This window comes from Bufo gargarizans, chromosome 1 (assembly GCF_014858855.1).
Source record: "Bufo gargarizans isolate SCDJY-AF-19 chromosome 1, ASM1485885v1, whole genome shotgun sequence".
NCBI classification, from domain to species: Eukaryota; Metazoa; Chordata; class Amphibia; order Anura; family Bufonidae; genus Bufo; species Bufo gargarizans.
Genome location: NC_058080.1, coordinates 129,128,514 through 129,152,285, shown reverse-complemented (window position 1 = coordinate 129,152,285; position 23,772 = coordinate 129,128,514). Strand labels below are relative to the sequence as shown.

General features: G+C 46.7%; 1 protein-coding gene across 3 annotated transcripts in view; it reads left to right on the top strand.

Moving 5' to 3' along the window:
* Window positions 1-964: 964 nt before the first annotated feature.
* The window catches only part of RFC1 (replication factor C subunit 1), an 80,995-nt gene continuing 58,187 nt past the window's right edge, over window positions 965-23,772 (top strand). Inside the window, exons 1-4 of one of the 3 annotated variants that reach the window (XM_044298349.1) lie at window positions 965-1,101; window positions 11,147-11,269; window positions 15,913-15,988; window positions 17,999-18,118. In XM_044298349.1, the coding sequence (XP_044154284.1) occupies window positions 1,099-1,101; window positions 11,147-11,269; window positions 15,913-15,988; window positions 17,999-18,118 (322 nt within the window). In that variant the 5' untranslated portion in view covers window positions 965-1,098. Of the gene's footprint in view, window positions 1,102-7,449; window positions 7,526-11,022; window positions 11,044-11,146; window positions 11,270-15,912; window positions 15,989-17,998; window positions 18,119-23,772 lie in introns of those variants that run through there. The other 2 variants (XM_044298341.1, XM_044298332.1) reach the window with 2 other exon arrangements.

Sequence of the window (23,772 nt, the reverse complement as noted above, 5' to 3'; positions counted from 1 at the left end):
AGATATAGTGAGCTCCTGGCCTGCGTGGCTAAGCTCTTTCACATAAGACATTGCTTCTCTGCCTGTGCCCGCTGTGCTGATTTATGCCAGGCTTCAGAAGACCAGCGCTGATACAGCGGGGGCAGTGATGTTCCAGTCTGTACAGTGCTCAGTGTGTCCACAGGGTAGTCTATACTCCCATACACAGCTCTGTAAGACAGTATGGATCCTAACGTGCAATAGGCACCTGAACACTGGGAAAACATAAAAAAAAGTAAAGCACATTAGAAAATGTATTTCATGGCATTTATAGCAGTTTTTAATAAAGAATATATAACGGTTTAGGTACACTTTAAAGGGCATCTGTCAGCAGATTTGTACCTATGACACTGGCTGACCTGTTACATGTGCACTTGGCAGCTGAAGACATCTGTGTTGGTCCCATTTCCATATGTGTCCGCATTGCTGAGAGAAAGGAAGTTTTAATATATGCAAATGAGCCTCTAGGAGCAACGGGGGCGTTACCATTACACCTAGAGGCTCTGCTCTCTCTGCAACTGCTGCACTTGGATTGACAGGGGCAGGCAGTAAAAACATTATCAGGTTTGGCCTTTCAATCAGAGTGCAGAGGGTGCAGCAGTTGCAGAGAGAGCAGAGCCTCTAGGTGTAATGACAACGCCCCCGTTGCTCCTAGAGGCTCATTTGCATATGTTAAAACATCCCTTTTGTCAGCAGTGCGGACACATATGAACATGGGACCAACACAGATGCCTTCAGCTGCCAAGCGCACATGTAACATGTCAGCCAGTGTCATAGGTACAAATCTGCTGACAGAGGCCCTTCAAATGATAAAAATGATGTAAAGTATTCCTCGAATTTGTTACTTTTTGTTTTGGTCTTGTTACTAATGGACACTTTGTACCGTTGGTTTTTCATTTGCACCGTCTATTCGAGCTCACATAGTGGCCCTTTGAAATCCAGCTCCCTGACGTCAGTCCCAGGAGGAGGCCAGAAGAAGAGTATGTTCACACCAAACGGCTGAGCCCTTCCTTTGCACCTGCCCTTCCTGTGCACTGCTGTCTTTTTATAACCGTTTGATTAAAAGCACTGTTTTACAGAATGGTGAGTGCCACATTCTATTTTCTACCTCTGCTTTCTGGCATTTTGGAATTATTTCTATGTCGAGCCCCCCCAGAGTTCTTTGTTGTATGCTTCGGGGTCCCGCATGTGGATTTTTAAGCAGGGGCAGGGCCTCTTGATTCCTCTTTGGCTTGTTCATGAGGACTTTCTGTGGCTTCTGTAGACTTTTTGAAGAGAGAACTTTCAGTCTTATAGTTTTTGATTATGAAGTTTCATGGACAATAAAGATAAAGATTGACTTCATATTGTGGAGTGAAAGTGCTGCACAGAGGATGTGGTCACAACCACCGCCAGATGTTTTGTGATGTGTGTCAGGGTTTCCTTTTCTGTTGTATGATTTGGGGACAAAAGCACATAAAACAATTATACAAAGGAAAGTAAAAAAAAAATTTTTTTTATAAAGTTTAGGCTGGTTTGACACAAGCGAGTTTAACGCATTGAACTCGCAGCATTTGTCTGTGGAAGCCCCCGTACTGACCTCCCTACACATATAACACATTCCAGAAGGGTTACATACAGTAGCATCATAACTCAATATAATGCTATGCGACCCGTCAGTGCTAGGGAGGTCAGTACGGGAGCTTCCACGGACAAATGCTGCGAGTTCAATGCATTGAACACGCTCGTGTGAAACCAGCCTTAGGGCACTTGTTAGTTGACAAGGCAGCTAATAAAAAGTTATGTAAAGGTCTTATTACACCTACAGATAATCACTAAGATCATTGCTAACAAACGATCGTTGAAGGCCACGCTTGAATGATCAAGGAATATAGATAATCAACTGTATTTAAAGCGATTGTCACTAGAGCGCTTGTACTCTTCTATGTCCACCAGTCCCATAGAGTTGAATGGAGCAGCGGACACGCATGCATGTTTGCCACTCCACACACAGACCACTGTTCTCATGATCGGCAGGGGCACCAGGAGTCAGAAACAAAATGATCGGCTGATAATTCCTTAACAGGCCAGCCCCTTTAAAATCTGACAGATAACAAAGAAAATCAGAAGGTCATTGTGTGAGTGCCAGCATGATGGATGATGACTGAAGGCAATATCTGTGTAAAAGGTTGATTGTTGAAAGCTGCTTTTACTGCTTTGCATTGAAGGACAGGGCCAGATTTCCACTACATAAGGGATGTCCAACCTGCAGCCCTCCAGTTGGTGCAAAAATACAATTCCCAGCATGCCCAGAAAGCCTACAGCTATCAGCCCACAGCAGTGCATGGAGGGAGTTGTAGTTTTACAACAGCTGGAGGGCCGCAGGTTAAGCATGCCTGCCCTACATCATCAATCCTGTCTTTAAAATCCCACACCTACGGCACCTGCGCAGTACAGTCCACAGAGGCCAGGACCAAGAGCTATTGTGCACATGCACCGAAGACTTCACGACTGACACGATGCACAGGATACCAGAGTCAGGAGTAGTGATGCTGCTGAAGCCTGGCCCTGTCAATCAAGGCACAGTGGGCAACACTGGTTGGTGAAATCAGTGGAGAGATGGTACACCAAATGCTGTGGCTCTGCCCACGGTGCACCTAAATCCTCATTAGCAAGATGGACTTCTCCTCAGACTGGTTACTGCAGCACTGCTCCCATTCAAGTAACCAGCACCGTCCAGAGCTGTTTAGTGTCGGTGCATATTTCTGCAAAAATCACAGAAAAAGATACAAAACATCCTGCACGATATGATAAAGAATATGCGGATGTACATGGCTACATTTATAAAAGAAATATCACTGAAAATAATGCACTAACACAATATATGCAAACATTATATATGGACTAAGCTTACCCTCTGCTATTATAAAATCATAGACCTCAGCCAATATATTTTGATCAAAACACATCTGTGCCCACCTACCCGCGTCAAGGTGGTCTCAGTCAGGCAGGTCCCACTCTAAACCTACCTATGCCGTATGGGCATCTATATTCAGGAGAGCAGACCCTGCACATATAGTGTGCTGCTCCTAGATACTTCTAGGCATCAAGAAACCAATGATCCAGACAGGGGCGTAGCTAGAACTGACTGGGCCCCACAGCAAATTTTTGTACTGGGCCCCACAGCAAATTTTTGTACTGGGCCCCTCCCAAACTTAATGGACGCACTCATACACACACTCGCCACATACATGGACGCACTCATACACGCATTCACAACATACATGGACGCACTCACTACATACATGGACGCACTCATACAGGCACTCACCACATACATGGACGCACTCATACACGCATTCACAACATACATGGACGCACTCACAACATACATGGACTCACCACATACATGGATGCACTCATACACTCACCACATACATGGACGCACTCATACACGCATTCACCACATACATGGACGCACTCATACACGTACTCACCATATACATGGACGCACTCATACAGGCACTCACCAAATACACGGACTCACTCATACACACACTCTCAACATACATGGACGCACTCATACAGGCACTCACCACATACATGGACGCACTCATAAAGGCACTCACAACATACATGGACGCACGTATACAGGCACTCACCACATACATGGAGGCAGTCATACACTCACCACATACATGGACGCTCTAATACAGGCACTCACTACATACATGGACGCACTCATACAGGCACTCACTACATACATGGACGCACTCATACAGGCACTCACTACATACATGGACGCACTCATACAGGCACTCACCACATACATGGACGCTCTAATACAGGCACTCACTACATACATGGACGCACTCATACAGGCACTCACTACATACATGGACGCACTCATACAGGCACTCACCACATACATGGACAGACTCACATACGCACTCACCACATATATGGACATATATACTGTGTATATATATATATATATATATATATATATATTACACACACATGAACTTACAAGTAGTTATACACTATTTCTACAGACAGACACTTACCTTTCCTGTAGACAGCTGATGTCTGGTCCTCACAGGCAGCCTGGAGAAGTAGGTGCCATCACCCCTCTGTGCCATCCAGTGACAGCAGTAGTAGGTTTTAGGCGGGACCAGTCTCCCTCCATAGTCCCACTCCCAGTCCCTCCTCCCCACAGCAGGACAGGTAACAACCCCGCCCCCTCCACCGCCTGAGTCCGCCTCCTACTAACTAGAGGGACTGGGTGGGAGGACTCAGGCGGTGGAGGGGGCGGGGAAATTCATTCCTTTCCTGCACTGCGGTCTGCGGGCGGCGCTGGTGCCAGCCTGGCTCCGCCTCCGCTACGCCCCCGTTCCGGCCCCCTCCACCGCATCCACCGGCCTACCTCATGTTGGACCGCCCGCGCCCCGCCCACTACACTGGGCGGGCGGTCGGCCCTGGCTGCCTGTGAGTGCTTATGTATAAAAAATAAATAAATGATGCGGTCTGGACGGGTGGGCCCCCAGTGGCGTAGGGCCCCATAGCCACTGCTATGGTTGCTATGGCGATCCCTACGCCACTGGATCCAGATATTTATTTATTAAAAATATTGAAAACCATGGATCATTTTCATTTCACGTCACACATACTTGCTTCTTTGTGTTGGTATATCACATAAAATCCCAATAAAATACATTTAAGTTTGAGGGTGTAACGTGAAAAAGTGTGTAAGGCCTCTTTCACACTTGCGTTGTCCGGATCCGGCGTGTACTCCACTTGCCGGAATTACACGCCGGATTCCGGAAAAACGCAAGTGAACTGAAAGCATTTGAAGACGGATCCGTCTTTAAAATGGTTTCACTGTTACTATGGCAGCCAGGACGCTATTAAAGTCCTGGTTGCCATAGTAGTAGTGGGGAGCGGTATACTTACAATCCGCGCGGCTCCCGGGGCGCTCCAGAATGACGTCAGAGCGCCCCATGCGCTTGGGGCGCCCTGACGTCACTCTGGAGCACCCCGGGAGCTGCACGGACGGTAAGTATACTGCTCCCCTTTACCATGGCTGCCAGGACTTTAGCGTCCCGGCAGCCATGGTAACCATTGAGAAAAAGCTAAATGTCGGATCCGGCAATGCGCCGAAACGACGTTTAGCTTAAGGCCGGATCCGGATCAATGCCTTTCAATGGGCATTAATTCCGGATCCGGCCTTGCGGCAAGTCTTCAGGATTTTTTGCCGGAGCAAAAAGCGCAGCATGCTGCGGTATTTTCTCCGGCCAAAAAACGTTCCGGTCCGGAACTGAAGACATCCTGATGCATCCTGAACGGATTTCACTCCATTCAGAATGCATTAGGATAAAACTGATCAGGATTCTTCCGGCATAGAGCCCCGACGACGGAACTCTATGCCGGAAGAAAAGAACGCAGGTGTGAAAGAGCCCTAAAAGTTTAAGGGGTATGAATACTTTTTCAAGGCACTGTATTTCAAGCTGGCAGCTCAGGGGGCATGTCCTTTCTACTGCAGCTGGTGGCAGTTAAAAGATGGAACTGAGCATGTGCAGTCATCTCAGTGAGCAGGTCAGAGAAATTAGGAAAAGAACAAACAGCAGGATCAGATTGATCCTTTCATTTGTCAGAGCCCCCTTGGAAAATAAAAGGATCAATCTGATAGGTTGCTATGGGCAACTAAACCAGTTTTCCATTGTACCGGTTTAGATAAATCTTCCCCTTAGGGCTCCTGCACACCAACGTGTGTCATGCGGACCACAACTTCCACGGGCACTGGCCGTGGGGCCGCCGTATCCATTCATATGAATGGGGGCCGCACCACAAAAAAGTAGTGCATGCACAGACAGAAAACCCCTACGGGAGCACTCCGCAGTGCTTCTGTGGCTCCGTTCTGCACTGCACCTTCCGGACCCATTCGTGATGCGGTGCACAAACGTCAGATGCCCGTATATTGTGGACCCGCTCTTTACGGGCCACAATATGGGCACAGCTGACCACGGTCATGTGCATGAGCCCTAGTCCCATTCAGTCGTGTTAATCTGTAGGGGGATAGGGGATGACCACTGGGTCTGGAGCAAAATGAACATTTTGATTTTTTTTTTCCTAAAATGTGGATTTCAAAGCTAAATTAACAATTTGTAGAGAAATTGCTGCTGAAAGAACTTCAGGCTCCCATTAAATTGAAATAGACGGCATAAAATACGCAGCAATCCTCATCAAACATTCTCTGTGTGAACGTGCCCTTAGTGGGGCGGGGGACTGCCTTAAGGGAGCCTGTCACCACGATTTGCCCTTATAGACCGCTTACATAGCGCTGTAGCATAATTATAGATCAGTCACATGGTACCTTTGTCTTTTTGTTTGGATGTTCACCAGGGGCAAAAACTTATTCATATGTAAATGAGGGCTTGCGAGTGCCCAGGGGCGGCGTTCGAGCTGTAAGTGCCCAGGGGCGGCGTTCGAGCTGTAAGTGCCCAGGGGCGGCGTTCGGGCTGTAAGTGCCCAGGGGCGGCGTTCGGGCTGTAAGTGCCCAGGGGCGGCGTTCGGGCTGTAAGTGCCCAGGGGCGGCGTTCGGGCTGTAAGTGCCCAGGGGCGGCGTTCGGGCTGTAAGTGCCCAGGGGCGGCGTTCAGGCTGTAAGTGCCCAGGGGCGGCGTTCGGGCTGTAAGTGCCCAGGGGCGGCGTTCGGGCTGTAAGTGCCCAGGGGCAAATCGTGGTGACAGGCTCCCTTTAAAGGGATTGTCCTGGCTATTTTTAATCCATTCAGTTATAGAATAGGAGATGGTAGTTTTCTAAGGGCATATTTTTTTCAGGCTTTTTTTGCGGCCATATGCAGAACCATTCATATCAATGGGGCCGCATAAAAACGGATTCCGTGTCCGCATGTCCGTTCTGCATGAAAATAGAACATGTCTAAGGATGAGCGAATCGACTTCAGATAAAACATCCGGCAAAGGCTGTTTCGGGAAATGTTAGTTTTTTACAGTACAAATTAATTTATGAAGTTATTGCACAAAGTCTCACGAAGCAATAACTTCGGCTCATCGGAGCCAATACATTCTAATACGCTCCGTACAGTATGCGAATCGACTTCAGAAGTTTCATCCGAAGTCGATTCACTCATCCCTACACATGTCCCTGGACAAGGAGAAGCATTGTTACAATGGATCCGCTCAAAAAAAAAGATGCAACACGGACGTCCGTTTTTTTTTTTGCGGATACATACGGTTGTGTGACAGGCCTGCCGGGATGCGAGCAGTTTATTCGCGTGTCTCGCTTGCACTATATTCTCACAATCACGATGCCCAGTGTAAGTGAACCAAGAAATAACAATGGGGGCCCCGGGACACAGAGGCGGACGGGATTGGGGTGTTTTAGTGGCCCCGTTACCCTGCGCATGTCTGTCACACAGAGGCGGAGGTGGTGGGAGGGCTCGGCCTGTCTGCACAGAGTTGGCGCCAAGCGTGGGGCACTGGGGAGCGGAGAGCGCGGCTACAGGCCATGGTGAGTGCGGCCCGGCTCCCTGCTGTAATACCGGAGGCTCTGGACTATGGATGAGCGGCGTGCACTACTACTCCTATCATCCGGGAGATGTCATGTAATGCACCGAGCCTCCCTGCGTGTGACACCGGAGTGCTGGCAGGGCTGCCCGTACTGTATGACCGCGCACTGACTAGGACTCCGACGCAGGGATGTCTCCCCGCCGGCCTGCTGGGACTTGTAGTCCCACGCTTGCTGCATGCTCTCGGGGAGCCGCTCATTGGTGGCGGGCGATGCTGGGTAATGGGGGCTCTGTTGCTCCTGACAACTGTGTCCCTTATTTTTTGCCGCGACTCCGTCTGACATCTACGTGAACGCTCATTGGCTGCACGGCGCCGACCACGTGACGTGAGATGTAAACAGTGCTCGTTTAGTTCCTATTTTTTTTATTCACAGAACTTTATTGCTATCGTTTGTTCTTGTCGGATGTATAAAGATGGTAACTGTTGATATATTATATTCCTTGTATATAATGTTACAGTAGTGTAATATTACTGTGTTTACTGCTAGTGGTAGACTATGACTGTGTGTTTACATGTTAATGCGGCCCAGGTTGTTTAAATAACATATAGCTGTTAACTGTTCCTGGGAAAGCTGGGTGACCACCATTATGGCCTCCATTACAGCTCCATGTTTTATAGGTATATAACATATGATGTCACTAGTGCTTCTATGGGGACCCTGACTGACGGTATACTGGCCGATTACCTTTTATGTAATTCCCTGATCTATTCTACGTAGCATTGCCTTAGATGCTTATCCCATCAGTGAGCCCCACCGCGGAAGAACTGGGGTCCGCGAACCCTAACTGGCAGGCCGCTGCGACAACCAGACGGAGACTGAATGTGGCCACGTAGGTGTCAGACTTTCAGACGTGGCTGGCTCATCCTGCAGATATATCAGAAAAAAACTGCTCATGGCTACTACAATTACCAGTAGAGCTAAGTGGAACTGTCAGGATATGGCCGTACGTGGTGCAATATGATGAGGATTTGATAAATTCTGGCTTCAAAGTGGAAGAAGTTTTAACAAATCTCATCCACACACAGTAACTGGATTTTAAAGAGGACCTGTCACCGCTCCTGACATGCCTGTTTTAATAGCTCCATGCATTCCCCATGTAATAACAATTCTGGAACATCTATTCTTATGGCTCTATGTTGTGCCGTTCCTTTATTATTCCTACTAGGAGTTATGGATGAATTGCAAGCAGTCTGCAGTAAGGGTACAGAGGGGTGGTAACCAGTTGTGGGGGTGTACCTGCACAGACTCACTCTATCCAATCAGTGCTGCCATTAGTCTGGGACACCCCCCCCCCCCCAACTGGTTACCACCCCTCTGTACCCTCACTGCAGACTGCTAGCAATTCATTCATAACTTCTAGCAGAAATAATAGAGGAACGGCACAACATAGTCATAGGAATAGATGCTCCAGAATTGTTATTACATGGGGAATGCATGAAGCAGGCCTGTCAGGAGCGGTGACAGCTCCTCTTTAAATTCACAGCTTGTCAATTTATGTTGCAGATTTCTGCCGCTGGTTTCAGCCTTTGCAACGCAGAGGACGAAGTCTGTAGCAAGGGATATCCACGCTGAATTCCCAGAAGATATGCAGCAGATGTGCCAGAGGAAAATCTGCACTGGACCCACCTTGTATGGCCATAACCCTTAGGGCAGCCATGCTCGGCCTTAAAAGGACGGCTCATGTGTTGGACCAACGACAGCTCCTCTGACCCAAACTGACTGCATCATTGTGATTATGATGGAGTGAGTTCCTATCTGATTGTGGGTCTGTTATACTGTACTCACGTTGTCACGTCATGTGAGTACAGTACCATTGACCCGCAATGAAATAGGAACTTACTGCATCATAAATCACTATGATACAGATAGTCTGGGTCAGAGGAACCACCCACGCTTGGTCTGGTAGTTGTGGCCGACACACGGGCCATGTTGCCCACCTTGAGCATGGCCGTGTGCATGAGCCCTTAGGCTACTTTCACATAGGTGAGTGTAATCAGGGGAATGCGGTCTGTGTGACAGAAGCATTTCCCAGATTGACCATACCTCACCAGAACTCAATCTGTCTTTGCGGTTTATGATGCTGTTAATTTCAGCCCAGTGGGTCTACGATCAAATGATTCTGTGAATATGACATAGTACACCAGTGGTTGGGCCGGAGAGCGCAGCATCTCAGATCACTATGATGCAGTGAGTTTTGGGTCAGCATGGAAAATTCACCTGTCACATGGACCGTTTTTCCCAGGCCACACTCGTATGTGTGAAATTAAACGGCTTAGGCCTCATGCACACGGCCGTTGTTTTGGTCTGCATCCGAGCCGCAGTTTTTGCGTCTCGGATGCGGACCCGTTCCCTATAATGGGGCAGCAAAAGATGCGGACAGCACTCAGTGTCCCTGTCCACATCCGTTGCTCTGCAAAAAAAATATTACCTGTCCTATTCTTGTCCGTTTTGCGTACAAGAATAGGCAGTTATATCAATGGCTGTCTGTGCCGTTCCGCAAATTGCGGAATGCACAGGGACGCCATCCATGTTTTGCGGATCCGCAATTTGTGGACCGCAAAGCAAACAACGGTCGTTTGCATGTAGCCTTATTCACACAGTCAGTGTTTGGTCAGGGTTTTCCATCAGTGATTGTGAACCAAAACCAGAAGTAGAAGCTACACAGAGATGAGGTTTAACCCTGGGTTCAGACCTGAGCGTTCTGAAAGGAGCGCTCTGTATGCGCGATTGTACCGGCGTTTACAATCGCGCATACAGAGACAGGCGAACACACATTGTCTCGCGTTCCCGAATATCTATGTACGCGCGACAAAACGCCCCAAAAAAGCTCAAGAACTTGTTTGAGCGTCGGGCGTAAAACGCCCAGATGAGAACCATTCCCATAGGGAATCATTGGTTTCTCCTTGTTGAGCGTTTTACAGCGCGTAGGAACGCGCTGTAAAAGGCTCAGGTGTGAACTTGGGGTAAGGGAAAGATTTGCATCTTGGCAATCACTGATGGAACTCATTGACCACACCGACTGACTGTGTGACTAAGATGCAGCCAGTTTGGGTCAGAGGAGCTGCCGTCAGTTCTGGAGAGGCACTCGACTGATTTTATTTTATTTTTTGTCTGTGTCTGTGCTTTCCACATCTGTATGTCCGTTCTGCAAAAAGAGAGAACATCTCCTATTCTTGTCTGCAAAATGTGGAACATGGACTCTTAAAGTCAATGGGTCAGCAAAAAAAATAAAAATGCAAACAGTCCACAGACCGCATCTGTATTTTGTGGGTTCGCGATTTGCAGACCGCAGAACGGACAGAGTCCTGTGCATAAGCCCTTATCTATACTCAACTTCTACTTACAAGACATCAAAATGCTTTAGTGCGCATAGAATAATGTGCCAATTCCAGTGGAGGGACATTTTGTATGGTTCACCGTCTTCAGTTTGAGGGTGGTATAACAGAACCTGTATGGAGGTAATGCAAATATCGGTGGTCTTCTGTAGGTTGCACCATTGCTGCAGTCAGTGTAATATCCTTTATTTACAAGTATTTTTTCTTGTATTTGCTTGTGTTTAAGGATATTCGGAGGTTTTTCAATGCCACCCCAGTTGCCAAGAAATCAGTGAATGAGAAAGATAAAAAAGAGAATCTCAAAAGCACTCATGGAGTCGCCTCACAGAAGAAATCTAAAGACAGGAAGGTAAGTGGTGTCTTCTTTATGTCTGGATTTACTTTTTGTGATCTAATATATTCCAGTAACTAGGCCTGCACAATATATCGCCAAAGCAATCGCAATCACAATTAATCGCCATATCGCAATCGCCAATTGGCCGACCCCAAAAATGCTGCAATTATATTACCATATTTTTCGCTTTATAAGACAAACTTTTTCCCCCCAAAAGTGGGGGGAAAATGGCAGTGCGCCTTACTAAAGTGATGGTTGACTTTTTACGTGGTTGACACGGATGTATTGCCGGCCGCTATGCTGCACAGCGCGGCGGCGATACATCAGTTACAGTATGGGGAGGGAGGAGGGGCTGGAGGCAAGTCGTTATTTTAATGAACAAATGTTCTTTTATTTATTCTATTTTATTTATCTGTTCTGTGCAGTGCTATTAGGAAAATGGCAAGTTTTGTATTTTGTACTTTTGCAGTAATGCAAATATGTTATTTAATTTAGTAAAAGATGTTTTATTTTGAAAAACACTGTGCATTTCAGTTCCTGAGTTAAAGGGAACCAGTCACTGGGATTTTGTGTATAGAGCTGAGGACATGGGTTGCTAGATGGCCGCTAGCACATCCACAATACCCAGTCCCCATAGCTCTGTGTGCTTTTATTGTGGGAAAAAAACGATGTGATACATATGCAAATTAACCTGAGATGAGTCCTGTCCCTGACTCATCTCACATACAGGACTCATCTCAGGCTAATTTGCATATGTATCAAATCGGGTTTTTTACACAATAAAAGCACATAGAGCTATGGGGAATGGATATTGCAGATATGGCTAGCGGCCATCTAGCAACCCATATCCTTAGCTCTATACACAAAATCCCGGTGACAGGTTCCCTTTAAGCATAACTACATTTCAGCATTATCAGTAATTTGTGTGTACTTTTGCCTTGAAAATCCAAGCAAATAGACCTCTAGCACAATTCCCTTAAAATATCGCATCGCATACCGTTATCGCAATTTTTAGGGCCCTAATCGCAATCGCACAAAATTCCCATATTGTGCAGCCCTACCAGTAACATATAGCGATGATTGCGAGTTGTCATTGGGTATTTGAAGAGACCTTGCCGTCGTGGGCATGTGTTTCATTGTGGACTTGGTCAGTGGAAGGTTCATACATGTCTACACAGTACAGTTTACCTTCAACATCGCTCGCCTACTTATATGCATCACATTGAATCCAATCTGCTTCCATTAGATATATGGCTGTAGTAATCTCCAGCTGGAGTAGGGAAGCCGTGGAGAAATCAAATTTGGCGCTACCATAGTGTTTGGTCTACACTGGTGTCCGCACAGATTTGAGTACTAGATTTATGCGGGGGGTAATTCTATTATAGGGGTTGTCTGAATTAAATGAAAACCCAGGCAGGTAAACTAAGGGCTCATGCACACGACCGCATGTATTTTGCTGTCTGCTAAAAAATACGGATGACGTCCTGTGTGCGTTCCGGATTTTGCGGAACAGAACAGCTGGCCCCTAATAGAACAGTCCTATCCTTGTCCGTAATACGGACAATATTAGGCCATGTTCTATTTTTTTGCGGAACGGACACGGAATGAGTTCCATTTTTTGGGCGGACCCATTGAAATGAATGGTTCCGCATACGGTCCACAAAAAAACCCGGAACTGACACGGAAAGAAAATACTTTTCCTGAGCCCTGATAAAATACCGAAAAAAAGTCCTACTGTCTTCTCTTCTGCCCCTGTCGCTTCCAGCCTCATACTACCTGTCCTCTCCGCCGGTATTTGTTTTCCTGGCGACAGAGGTGACATCCCATGCATAACACACCACCGCTACATATACTGATGAGGCCTGTGATTGGCGGCATGTTGTCCTGGTGTGTACGGAATGTCATTGCTACAAGATGCCACCTGCACTGGAAGCGGTAGGAGAGAATGGGCATGATGTGTTTTGTTAATGTACAACTCGCTGTTGTTGCCTGTGTTTTTATTTAACTCTGGCAACCCCTGTAATGTGTCCTTTGGCCACCTACCTACCACATCATGGATTGGTGTGGCATTCTCGGTGTGCGAGGACATAAGCTGTAAAGCCTTAGTGCTTTGGTCAGTGATTGTGAGCCAAAACCAGGGTTGGCGCCTCCACAGACATAAGGGAAAGATCTGCACCGGTTCTGTGTTTAGAGCCGCACCTGGTTTTGGCTCAAAATCACTGATGGAAATCACTGACCGAACACTGACGTGTGAATGAGGCATATGGGTGGGTTGACCCCCAGGTGCTGTGTACCCAGGCAGGTCCATACTCCTGCAAATGGCTGCTGGGCTTGACCCATGACATCACTGGCTGCACCACTCTGTGATGATCAGGATGCTGTGCCGTTGCTGGCCCCTTGTGAGAAGATAGCCTCTCCAGTCCCAGCCACTATGGAGGTAACCAAGGCTTGTGCCTGCCACTCTGCACTTCTCTCCTATAGTGTGTAGTTTACAGTGTCAATGTGTCTGCTAGTTTAAGGGTAGTGTGATGACACCTCAGATTTAGGCCTAGTTCACACGAACGTAGTGGCTTTTATAGTTTTTCACGGATCCGTTGTTCTGTTTTTTAGTTCCGTTCCGTTTTTCCGTATGCCATGTACAGTATACAGTAATTACATAGACAAAATTGGGCTGGGCATAACATTTTCAATAGATGGTTGGTTCAGAAAAAACAGAATGGATACGGAAGACATACGGATGCATTTCCGTATGTGTTCCGTTTTTTTTTGCGGACCCATTGACTTGAATGGAGCCACGGAACGTAATTTGCGGCCAAATATAGGACATGTTCTATCTTTCAACAGAACGGAAATACGGAAACGCAATGCATACGGAGTACATTCCGTTTTTTTTTGCGGAACCATTGAAATGAATGGTTCCGTATACGGAACACAAAAAAACGGCCCGTACACTCGCAAAAAAAAACGTTCGTGTGAACTAGGCCTTATAGTAGTGCTTAAAGGGGTTATCCAATCCTATAAAAAGCCCCCCAATATGTCGAGTCCCCTCACGTTGAATATACTTACCTGGGCCGCCGCTCTTACAGCCAATGGCAGACGGGGACGAGCCTCCCTAGCATCACGGGTGACACTAGGGAGGCTCGTCCCCGTCTGCCATTGGCTGCTCCCCCCCTGACACCGGATGTTTTCATCCGGGCACGGGGAGAAGCAGCAGCAGCTGCGGTGCGGGGACCAGGAGCGCTGCAAGGGAGTGGGGACCTAGGTAAGTATATTCAATGTGAGGGGCCTGGCATATTCAAGGGCTTTTTATAGGATTGGATAACCTCTTTTACAGGTTCTGTCCTTAGACAATTTGTTGCTGCAAGTGGTAGTCTATAGCATCTAATTGACCTCTAGGGGCAGGGGCGTAACTACCATAGCGGCAGACCATGCGACTGCTATGGGGCTCAGGGCAAGAGGGGGCCCAGTCTTAATTGCAATTATCTCCTCTTCTACTGGGGTGAAAACTTGGTCAGGACTCTACCCTCTAAAGCAGGCATGCTCAACCTGTGGCCCTCCAGCTGTTGCAAAACTACAACTCCCAGTATGCCTGAACAACCTACAGCTATCAGCCTACAGCAGGGTATTGTGGGAGTTGTAGTTTTGCAACAGCTGGAGGGCCGCAGGTTGAGCATGCCTGCTCTAAAGGAACAACTTTTAGCAAATTAAGCAGTGGACAAATGGCCTAAGGGTCATTGAAAAGGGTTTAGGCAGAAACCTTCTGTCCTGTGTGGAGGGCCTGGTTTGATCCTTGCTTCTCTATGTATGCCACTGTCTAGGGCAGTGATGGCTAACCTTGGCACTCCAGCTGTGGTGAAACTACGACTCCCAGCATGCTCCATTTATTTCTATAGAGTTCTGAGAGCAGCTAAGCAAGGGGGGCATCTTGGGAGTTGTAGTTTTACCACAGCTGGAGTGCCAAGGTTAGCCATCACTGGTCTAGGGCAGGCATGCTCAACCTGCGGCCCTCCAGCTGTTACAAAACGACAACTTCCAGCATGCCTGAACAGCTTACAGCTATCAACCTACAGCAAGGCATGGTGGGAGTTGTAGTTTTACAACAGCTGGATGGCCGCAGGTTGAGCATCCCTGGTCTAGGGGAACCACAGCTGTAATCTCTCAAAGTGTATGGCTTATCCACAAGACACACCATAACGCTGGGTTCACACCTGAGCGTTTTACTATGGGAATGGTTCTCACCTGGGCGTTTTACAGCGCGTACGATCGCGCTGTAAAATGCCCGACCCCCCCCCCAAGAAGTACATGAGCTTCTTTGGGGCGTCTTGTCGCGCGTTCCCGTACATAGACTTTCGGGAACGCGCAACAATGGGCGTTCGCTTGTCTCTGTATGCGCGATTTCAAACGCTGGTACAATTGCGCATACAGAGCGCTCCTTTCAGAACGCTCAGGTGTGAACCCAGCGTAAATGTCAGAAGGATGCCGGTCCTACCTCTGGGGTAGTTGTTCAGGTTTACTGAGGTCACATATGAATGAGTAAAGCCATAAATAAAGAAGTTGATATATATACAAGAGTTTACAACAACAACGAAACCCTTTCATGTAGCATGATTGGTTGTAATGTACGTGCTCTTTTTATTTATTTTATTTATTTTTTTTAGTTGAAAAGTCCTGTCAGTGATGAGGAGTTGAAGAAGCAGCAGAGTAACAAGAAAAAGAGGATAATCTATGACTCAGGTATCTTCTGGGTTTCTTTGTATAATCAGAGGGGTTTCCCCTCTGGTTCGTTGCTAAGAGACCAGTATTGTGACCCTGTGGATGATGCATCATGTATGTTGCTCAGACAATCGGGGCCTGCTCCGGTGGTGTCACTATGAAAGACTTTAACCCCCTTCACACTAGTCATCGATCTGGTCTTTAAACATGGCACCCGATCGTGTGTGCTGCGGGTGGCCGCCTGCTTTTTATAGCAGACACCCGCGGCTCATGTCCACAAACGGCAGTAATGCCGATCGCGGACATTTAACCCCTCAGATGCCGTATCAATCCTGACCACGGCATCTGAGCACACTGAAAACCGAAAGTGCGCGCTTCCGGTTATGCTCCAGCTCCCCCGTGTGGCGATCGGAGGAGCCGGAGCTTGAGTGCAGCAGCCCCTGTCTTTGTGAATGACAGGAGGCTGCTGCATAGTATTTCCTATGGAGCTCTTGCCTGAAATAGGGCTCCATAGGAAAGTAGTAAAATCATCATAGATTCCAATGCAAGTGCATTGGAGTCTATGATAATAGCAGATGATTGATTGATTGATTGTTATAGTTCCCTATGGGAACTATAAAAAAGTGTAAAAAAAAAATAAAAATAAAGATTAAATTAAAATTCAAATCTCCCCCCTCCCTGCATTCGCCTGATCAGCCCGCCGTACATGTACGGCGCTGGGCCTTAAGGGGTTAAAGGGAACCTGTCATCATGAAAATGAAATGTAAACTCCAGGCAGCATGTTATAGAGCAGGAGGAGCTGAGCAGATTGATATATAGTTTATGGGGAAAGATTTAGTGTAGCGTGTATTTCATTCATGTCAATTTGTGCTCATTCTGGGCTTTGAAGTCAAGGAGCCGGTCCTATCAGTGATGGACAGCTGTCTCTGTATGTACAGTCAGAGGGAGGACTATCATTAACTGATAGGGGTATTTGCTAGTGCTTAATGTATTGTGCATTTTCATTTGTTTTGGCCGTTTATTCCAGCTAGAAGAGGTATGGTTGGCTAACAACTTTGTTCTTCTCCTCTAGGTAGGAGTGGGCTAGTTCTACTTCCTACCACGAGGGGGAGTTAGGTCGCACATGCCAGAGCTCCTTCTCCAGTTCTTTGAGACTATCACTCCAGATAGATCAGCAGAATCAAGAATCACTGCTTCTAGAAAGCATGAGCATGCCAAGACAGCAGAGTAATCGGTGAAATCATAGCTTTACAGATTCTGCTGCCGTTGAGGGACTATAGCTCAGACACCCATCAGGCGAAACGAACATCAAGCCGGTATCGCCGTGCATACCTATCTCCACAAGTGCTTACCAATATCATGAGCCACACCCCCTGCCACCATATCTTCTCACCTGGTGCCAGAAACTAAACTTTGTACTTAATACTGCTGGATGTGCCACAGGTTATATTTTGCACTAAGTAACTAGACATCTATACATCTATACATTTACTTCTGGCCTGGTTCTTCAAACCACCTTTTCACTGCACCGATCCCCAGAGAGCAATGGCCTGAGGGAGTCCACCTTGACACAACATCTCATCAGGGCTACTACCACCCCCATCCTCTGCACTGGCTCTTTAGGGACTAGCTGCAATAGGACCGCCTATTTTACTTCAAAGCCCAGAATGATCAAGAATTTAAATGAATGAAATACAAGTTATACTGAATCTTTTCCAACAGAGCTATGTATGAATCTGCTCAGCTCCTCCTGCTCTATAACATGGTCTCTGCATCTCAAACACCATGTTCAATGTGACTGGTTCCGTTTCCACTTTGGAGTCTTCCCATATAAGACAGTTGTAGCATGTCCACATGTCCAATAGAATATATAGCGTGGCCATCAGAGGCTGCTCTCATCGGATGATCAGTGTAAAGCTACAGCAGTTACAGAAAAGAGAGGGAAATCTTTAGGTTGTATTTCTGACACAAGAAGCCATAAATGAAGAATAACATTTTAGTTTTTTAATCTAATCGGCTATTTTCTTCCAGACTCAGAAGAAGACACACCACCATTAAAAAAATCAAAAAAGCCGCGGGAAGTATCACCCCCGATTTCAAAGCCGCTAAAGATTAAAAAACCTGATCCTGTTGACTACGTTTCTGACACAGGTATGTGGCTGTTAATATATGGTGGAATAGGAGCTGGGTGTAAATTCAAGTCAAAGTTTTATTTTCTTAGTCCACTTTCACACTGGCGTTTTGGCTTTCCGTTTGTGAGATCCGTTCAGGTCTCTCACACGCGGTCCAAAACGGATCAGTTTAGCCCTAATTCATTCTGAATGGAAAAGGATCCGCTCAGTTTGCATCAGTTTAGTCTCCATTCCACCTTGGAGACGGACACCAAAACGCTGGTTGCAGCATTCTGGTGTCCGTCTGATGAAACTGAGCCAAACGGATCCGTTCTGGCACACAATGTAAGTCAATGGGGACGGATCCGTTTTCTATGACACAATCTGGCACAATAGAAAACTGATCCGTTCAAGACGGATCCGTCTTGGCAATGTTAAAGATAATACAAACGGATCCGTTCTGAATGGATGCAGACGGTTGTGTTATCTGAACGGATCCGTCCATGATGGATCCGCACAAAACGTGCGTGTGAAAGTAGCCTTACTAGAAAGCATCAATGATGTTAAAGAGGAGCTGTCACCGCTCCTGACATGTCTGTTTTAATAGCTTTTTGCATTCCCCATATAATAACCATTCTGGAGCATCTATTCTTATGGCTCTGTGTTGTTCCATTCCTTTATTATTTTTAGTAGAAGTTCTGAATGCATTGCTAGCAGTCTGCAGTAAGGGTACAGAGGGGAGGTAGCCTGTTGGGGGGTGTACCTGCACAGTCAATGACAATGGCAGCACTGATTGGATAGAGTAAGTCTGTGCATTACACACCCCCAACTGGTAACACCCCGGTGTACCCTTACTGCAGCACTTCTGCCACATAAGTATACACTCATACCCCACAATGTGTGGGGAGCTCTGTTACAGATTTTGCATTGTTACGGCTGTGGCCTGACGGGTGGGCATGACACGTGTGAGAATCTCTGTATCATGTCCCACCCCTCTGACCCAGTACTAGGCACAGAGCATTCCTTTCAACAACCTTTTCAACGCACACCCTATAAAATGAATTAGATTTTCACATTTCTTTTTCGATATCTCCAGAATATTGTTACAAACCAATGTGGTCTTTATCCAGTGAATACCTCTGATTCCAGGCAACCAGTGCTATCAGTTTTGGAAGGCCAGCATGTGTGTTTAGTTTGAGTGACTGGCGTCTGGATAAGCGATAAGTATTCATTATCGCTATCTGGATTGCATGCGGTTAATTACGCTTGTGCGCCTTTGTTGTCTCTTATGTCAAACAGAGCACATAATGATATCTACTTTACATTGAGAGAATTTTATTGGCCCTTAATGGTAAGGTGCTTACCCGTGCGGTATAATTGCAGGGTGGGGCGGGAAAGTGGAGTACACAGAGAACATTGTTTCTCATCCGTCTCATTGGGGGACACAGGCTAACCCCCATTCAAGTGAACGGAGCTAGATGCTAATGATCTATCCAGAGGATAGATGATCAGTTAAAAAAGAACTGCAGAACCCCTTCAAAATATTAGGGCTGTTTGAGCCACCACCGCATCTGCAATAGCGAAGCTACCCAGCGAGTTGTTGGAGGAGGAAGTCTTTTCCCTTCAGTTCTTTGGTCCACACTTGAAATAACTAGAATTTTGTACTTACTGTAAAATCAGTTTCTCTTCCGGTCTTTGGGGGACACAGGCCCTGACGTTGGGTATAGCTGTTGCCGCTAGGAGGCGGACACTACGCATACAGTGTAAGCTCCTCCCCCTTCAGCCATATCCCTTCCTGCAGGGACCAAGCTAATCAGTTTTAGCTTAGTGTTTATAGGAGGCAGACCTTCCTGCGTTGCAGGTATGCTGATTTACTAATTTTGTCTCTTTTTTTTTTTTTTTTAATCGGGAAGCTTCAGGCAGTCCGGGTAAAAACTGCCTGCACTCCCACCCAGGAAACAGGAGAACCAGGGGGTCACCCAAACCCCCTGCTCATTCCCGCTCTCCGGAAGAAAAGGCGGACCAGAGGTTTCCGTATAAACCTCTGTCTCCCGCTAGCAATCGCATTACCACGGCCGCCCCAGCAAAAGTCCCCTCTGTTCCGATGTAGCGTCCCTCACCAAGGTGCCGCACACCGAAGGTGCTGATCCGGCTGGAGCCAGGGCGGCAGAAGACTTTGGACAGGCGAGTAGGAGACTGCCCACAGTGCCCCCCTCCAGTACCCTCTCCTCCCCCCATGTGATGGTCCCCATGTGGTAGCCCTGTACTATTGGCTCTAATGGGAGCCCGGCGTTTAAGAGGTACCTGGTGCAGGGGTCCAGACTATGATTCGTGCCAGTAAACGGTCATCTTCCAGAATCTACCACCGGACTTGGAAGTCCTACTTTAGTTGGTGCGAGCGGAGACAGCTGTCTCCCTTTTGTTTTTCTTTGCCTTGACTTTTGGCTTTCCTGCAGTCGGGCATGGACTTGGGGCTGGCTATCGGCTCTCTCTCAGGGCAAGTGTCGGCTCTCTCCATTCTTTTTCAGCAAAATTTAGCTTTGCTTTCGGAGGTTCAGACTTTTCTGCAGGGGGTGGCGCATGCTGCGTCCCCCTTCTGTCCTCCATTGGATCTTAATCTAGTGCTCAACGCTCTCCAATCTTCTCCTTTTGAGCCTTTGCAGCAGGTGTCGCTGTGCTTCCTGTCTTTTTTTGGTTGCAATTACTTCTATCCGTAGAGTGTCGGAACTCGCGGCTCTGTCACGTTGGTCGCCCTTCCTGATCCTCCATCAGGATAAGGTGGTCCTTCGCCCTGTGCAGTCCTTCTTGCCAAAGGTGATGTCGACATTCCATCTAAATGAGATTCTTCCTTCGTTTTGTCCGGAACCGTCTGATCCTCGATAACAGTCGCTCCATACTCTGGATCTGGTGCGTGCAGTGCGTATCTATCTGTTCCAGACAGCATCTTTCAGGCGGACTGATTCCCTGTTCGTGATTCCAGAGGGGCCGAGACAAGGGCTGGCAGCGTCAAAAACTTCCATTTCCAAATGGGTTAGTTTGGCTATTGTGGAAGCATACCGCATTAAGGACAGGGCCTTGCCCTTCCGGGTGACTGCTTATTCGGCTCGGGCATTGGGGGTCTCTTGGGCGATGCATCACGGGGCTTCGGCCCTTCAGGGGTGCAAGGCAGCGAACTGGTCGTCTTTGCATACATTTGCTAAGCTTTACAGAGTGCACACCTCTGCATCTGCTGATGCTTCTTTGGGGCGTAGAGTTTTGCAAATTTCGGTTCTCTGATTGTCAGGGGGGGTTGTAGTTAAGCCCACCCCAGGGACTGCTCTGTAACGTCCTATGGTCAAAGCCTGTGTCCCACAATGAGACGGATGACAAAACAAGATTTTTGTACTCGCCGTAAAATCTGTTTCTTTACCGTTCATTGGGGGACACAGCTCCCACCCAGTTTTTTGTTTATGGGCCTTTTCGGGCCTGTGTGGTTCTGGGTTTGCACATAATGTCATTTTCTTGTCTGGCTTCTCCTACTGCTTTTGCACTAACTAATTAGCTTGGTCCCTGTAGGAAAGGTATAGCTGGAGGGGGAGGAGTTTACACTGTGTACTTAGTGTCCGCCCCCTAGCGGCAACAGCTCTACCCATGGTCAAGGCCTGTGTCCCCCAATGTACGCAAGAGAAACAGATTTTACAGTGAGTACAAAATTCTAGTTATTTCAAGTGTGGACCAAAGAACTGAAGGGAAAAGACTTCCTCCTCCAACAACTCGCTGGGTAGCTTCGCTATTGCAGATGCGGTGGTGGCTCAAATAGCCCTAATTTTAAAGGGGTTCTGCAGTTCTTTTTTAACTGATGATCTATCCTCTGCCAGACTGTGCAGGGACACACTCCCAACTGGTGACATTTCCATTATGAAAAAGATACTTTTTTTTAAAAAATAAATGCATTCACTGTTTTTCCTGAAACAGCTTTTCCCTCCCTTGTTCATGGGCTGTGTTATGGTATTGCAATTTGGCCCAATCTGATGAATGCATGATACATGTGTCTGCGAGGGGGGAAGTAGCGGAGCCTCCTTTCTAATCCTTGACAAACCCTTTAATTGTACGATGAAAAGTTATCACGCCCTATTAATGGCGTACGCATATTATAGAGGGCATTGAATAAGAACCCCCTCCCCCACGTCCCGTTATTAGAGTGAAGGGCTACTGCAGAAAAGCAGCTCTCCCAGACCAGTCCTGTCCACGTATTTTGGTGGCCACTGCAGGGGAAATGTATGACTAGCTGGAGCCTCTCACAGGGCAAGCCCTCTCTATATAGGGCGACTTTCATATAAGAAGGATTGTCCTGTTATTAACATAAGGGTACTTTTACACTAACGTTATTCTTTTCCGGTATTGAATTCCAGTAAAGGGTCTCAATACCGGAAAAAAAAACGCATCAGTTTTGTCCTAATGCAGCAATCTGTTCAGTATGCATCAGGATGTCTTCCGTTCTGTCCCTCGTACGGTATTTGACCGGACAAAATACTGCCGCATGCTGCTGTATTTTTTTTTTCCGACAAAATCCTGGAACAATTCGGCACTTGCTGGATCTGGCATTGAAGGATAACTGTCATATTTTTTTATTTTATTTGCTAGTTTATTAGAGCTAGGCATGTATTCCTGAGTTAGTCTGTCCATGATTGCCAAAAGATCTGTAATTACCTTATAATAACTGCTTTCATTAATGTCCATTTCCACTGCTCCCTTAAAAGACCGTTGCTATGGCTCATCTGTCTCCGCCTAGGAAGACAGAGGGGCGGTCCTGCATTAGGCTTCAGAGTGAGGAGGCGTGTCTCTCAGTAATCCAATCTGATTGGCTGGCAGTAAGCTGCTGGCTACAGCAAGTTTGTATGTGACCTGAGGGAATGCAGTTTTGGCCTCAGAGAACTGGCAGAGGAGCCATCTTGAGAAGATCCTCATAATGTAGGATTCAAAACAGCCGTAACTTAGGGGAAAACTCAAGGAAAACAGTGGTAAGTGAAGAAACTAAAGATTGGTTTATGCATAATGCTGCTGCACAGTAACATATGCTAAAATTGATTTTTTGATGAAACTATGACAGTTATCCTTTAACCCCTTAAGGACCGGGCTCATTTTCACCTTCAGTCACTTTATGTGGTGATAACTTTAAAACGCTTTGACGTATCCAGGCCATTCTGAGATTGTTTTTCTGTCACATATTGTACTTCATAACACTGGTAAAATGGAGTAAAAAAAAAAAAGAAATCATTTTTATTTATAAAAAAATACAAAATTTGCCCAAAAATTTGAAAAATTAGCAAATTTCCAAGTTTCAGTTTCTCTACTTCTATAATACATATTTAATACCTACAAAAATTGTTATTACTTTACATATCCCATATGTCTACTTTATGTTAGGATCATTTTGGGAATGACATTTTATTTTTGGGGGACGTTACAAGGCTTAGAAGTTTAGAAGTAAATCTTGAAATTTCTCAGAAATGTTCAAAAACCAACTTTTTAAGGACCAGTTCAGGTTTGAAGTCACTTTGTGAAGCTTACATAATAGAAACCACCCAACCACCCCATTCTAGAAACTACACCTCTCAAGGTATTCAAAACTGATTTTACAAACGTCGTTAACCCTTTAAGTGTTCCACAAGAATTAATGGAAAATAGAGATACAATTTCAAAATTTCACTTTTT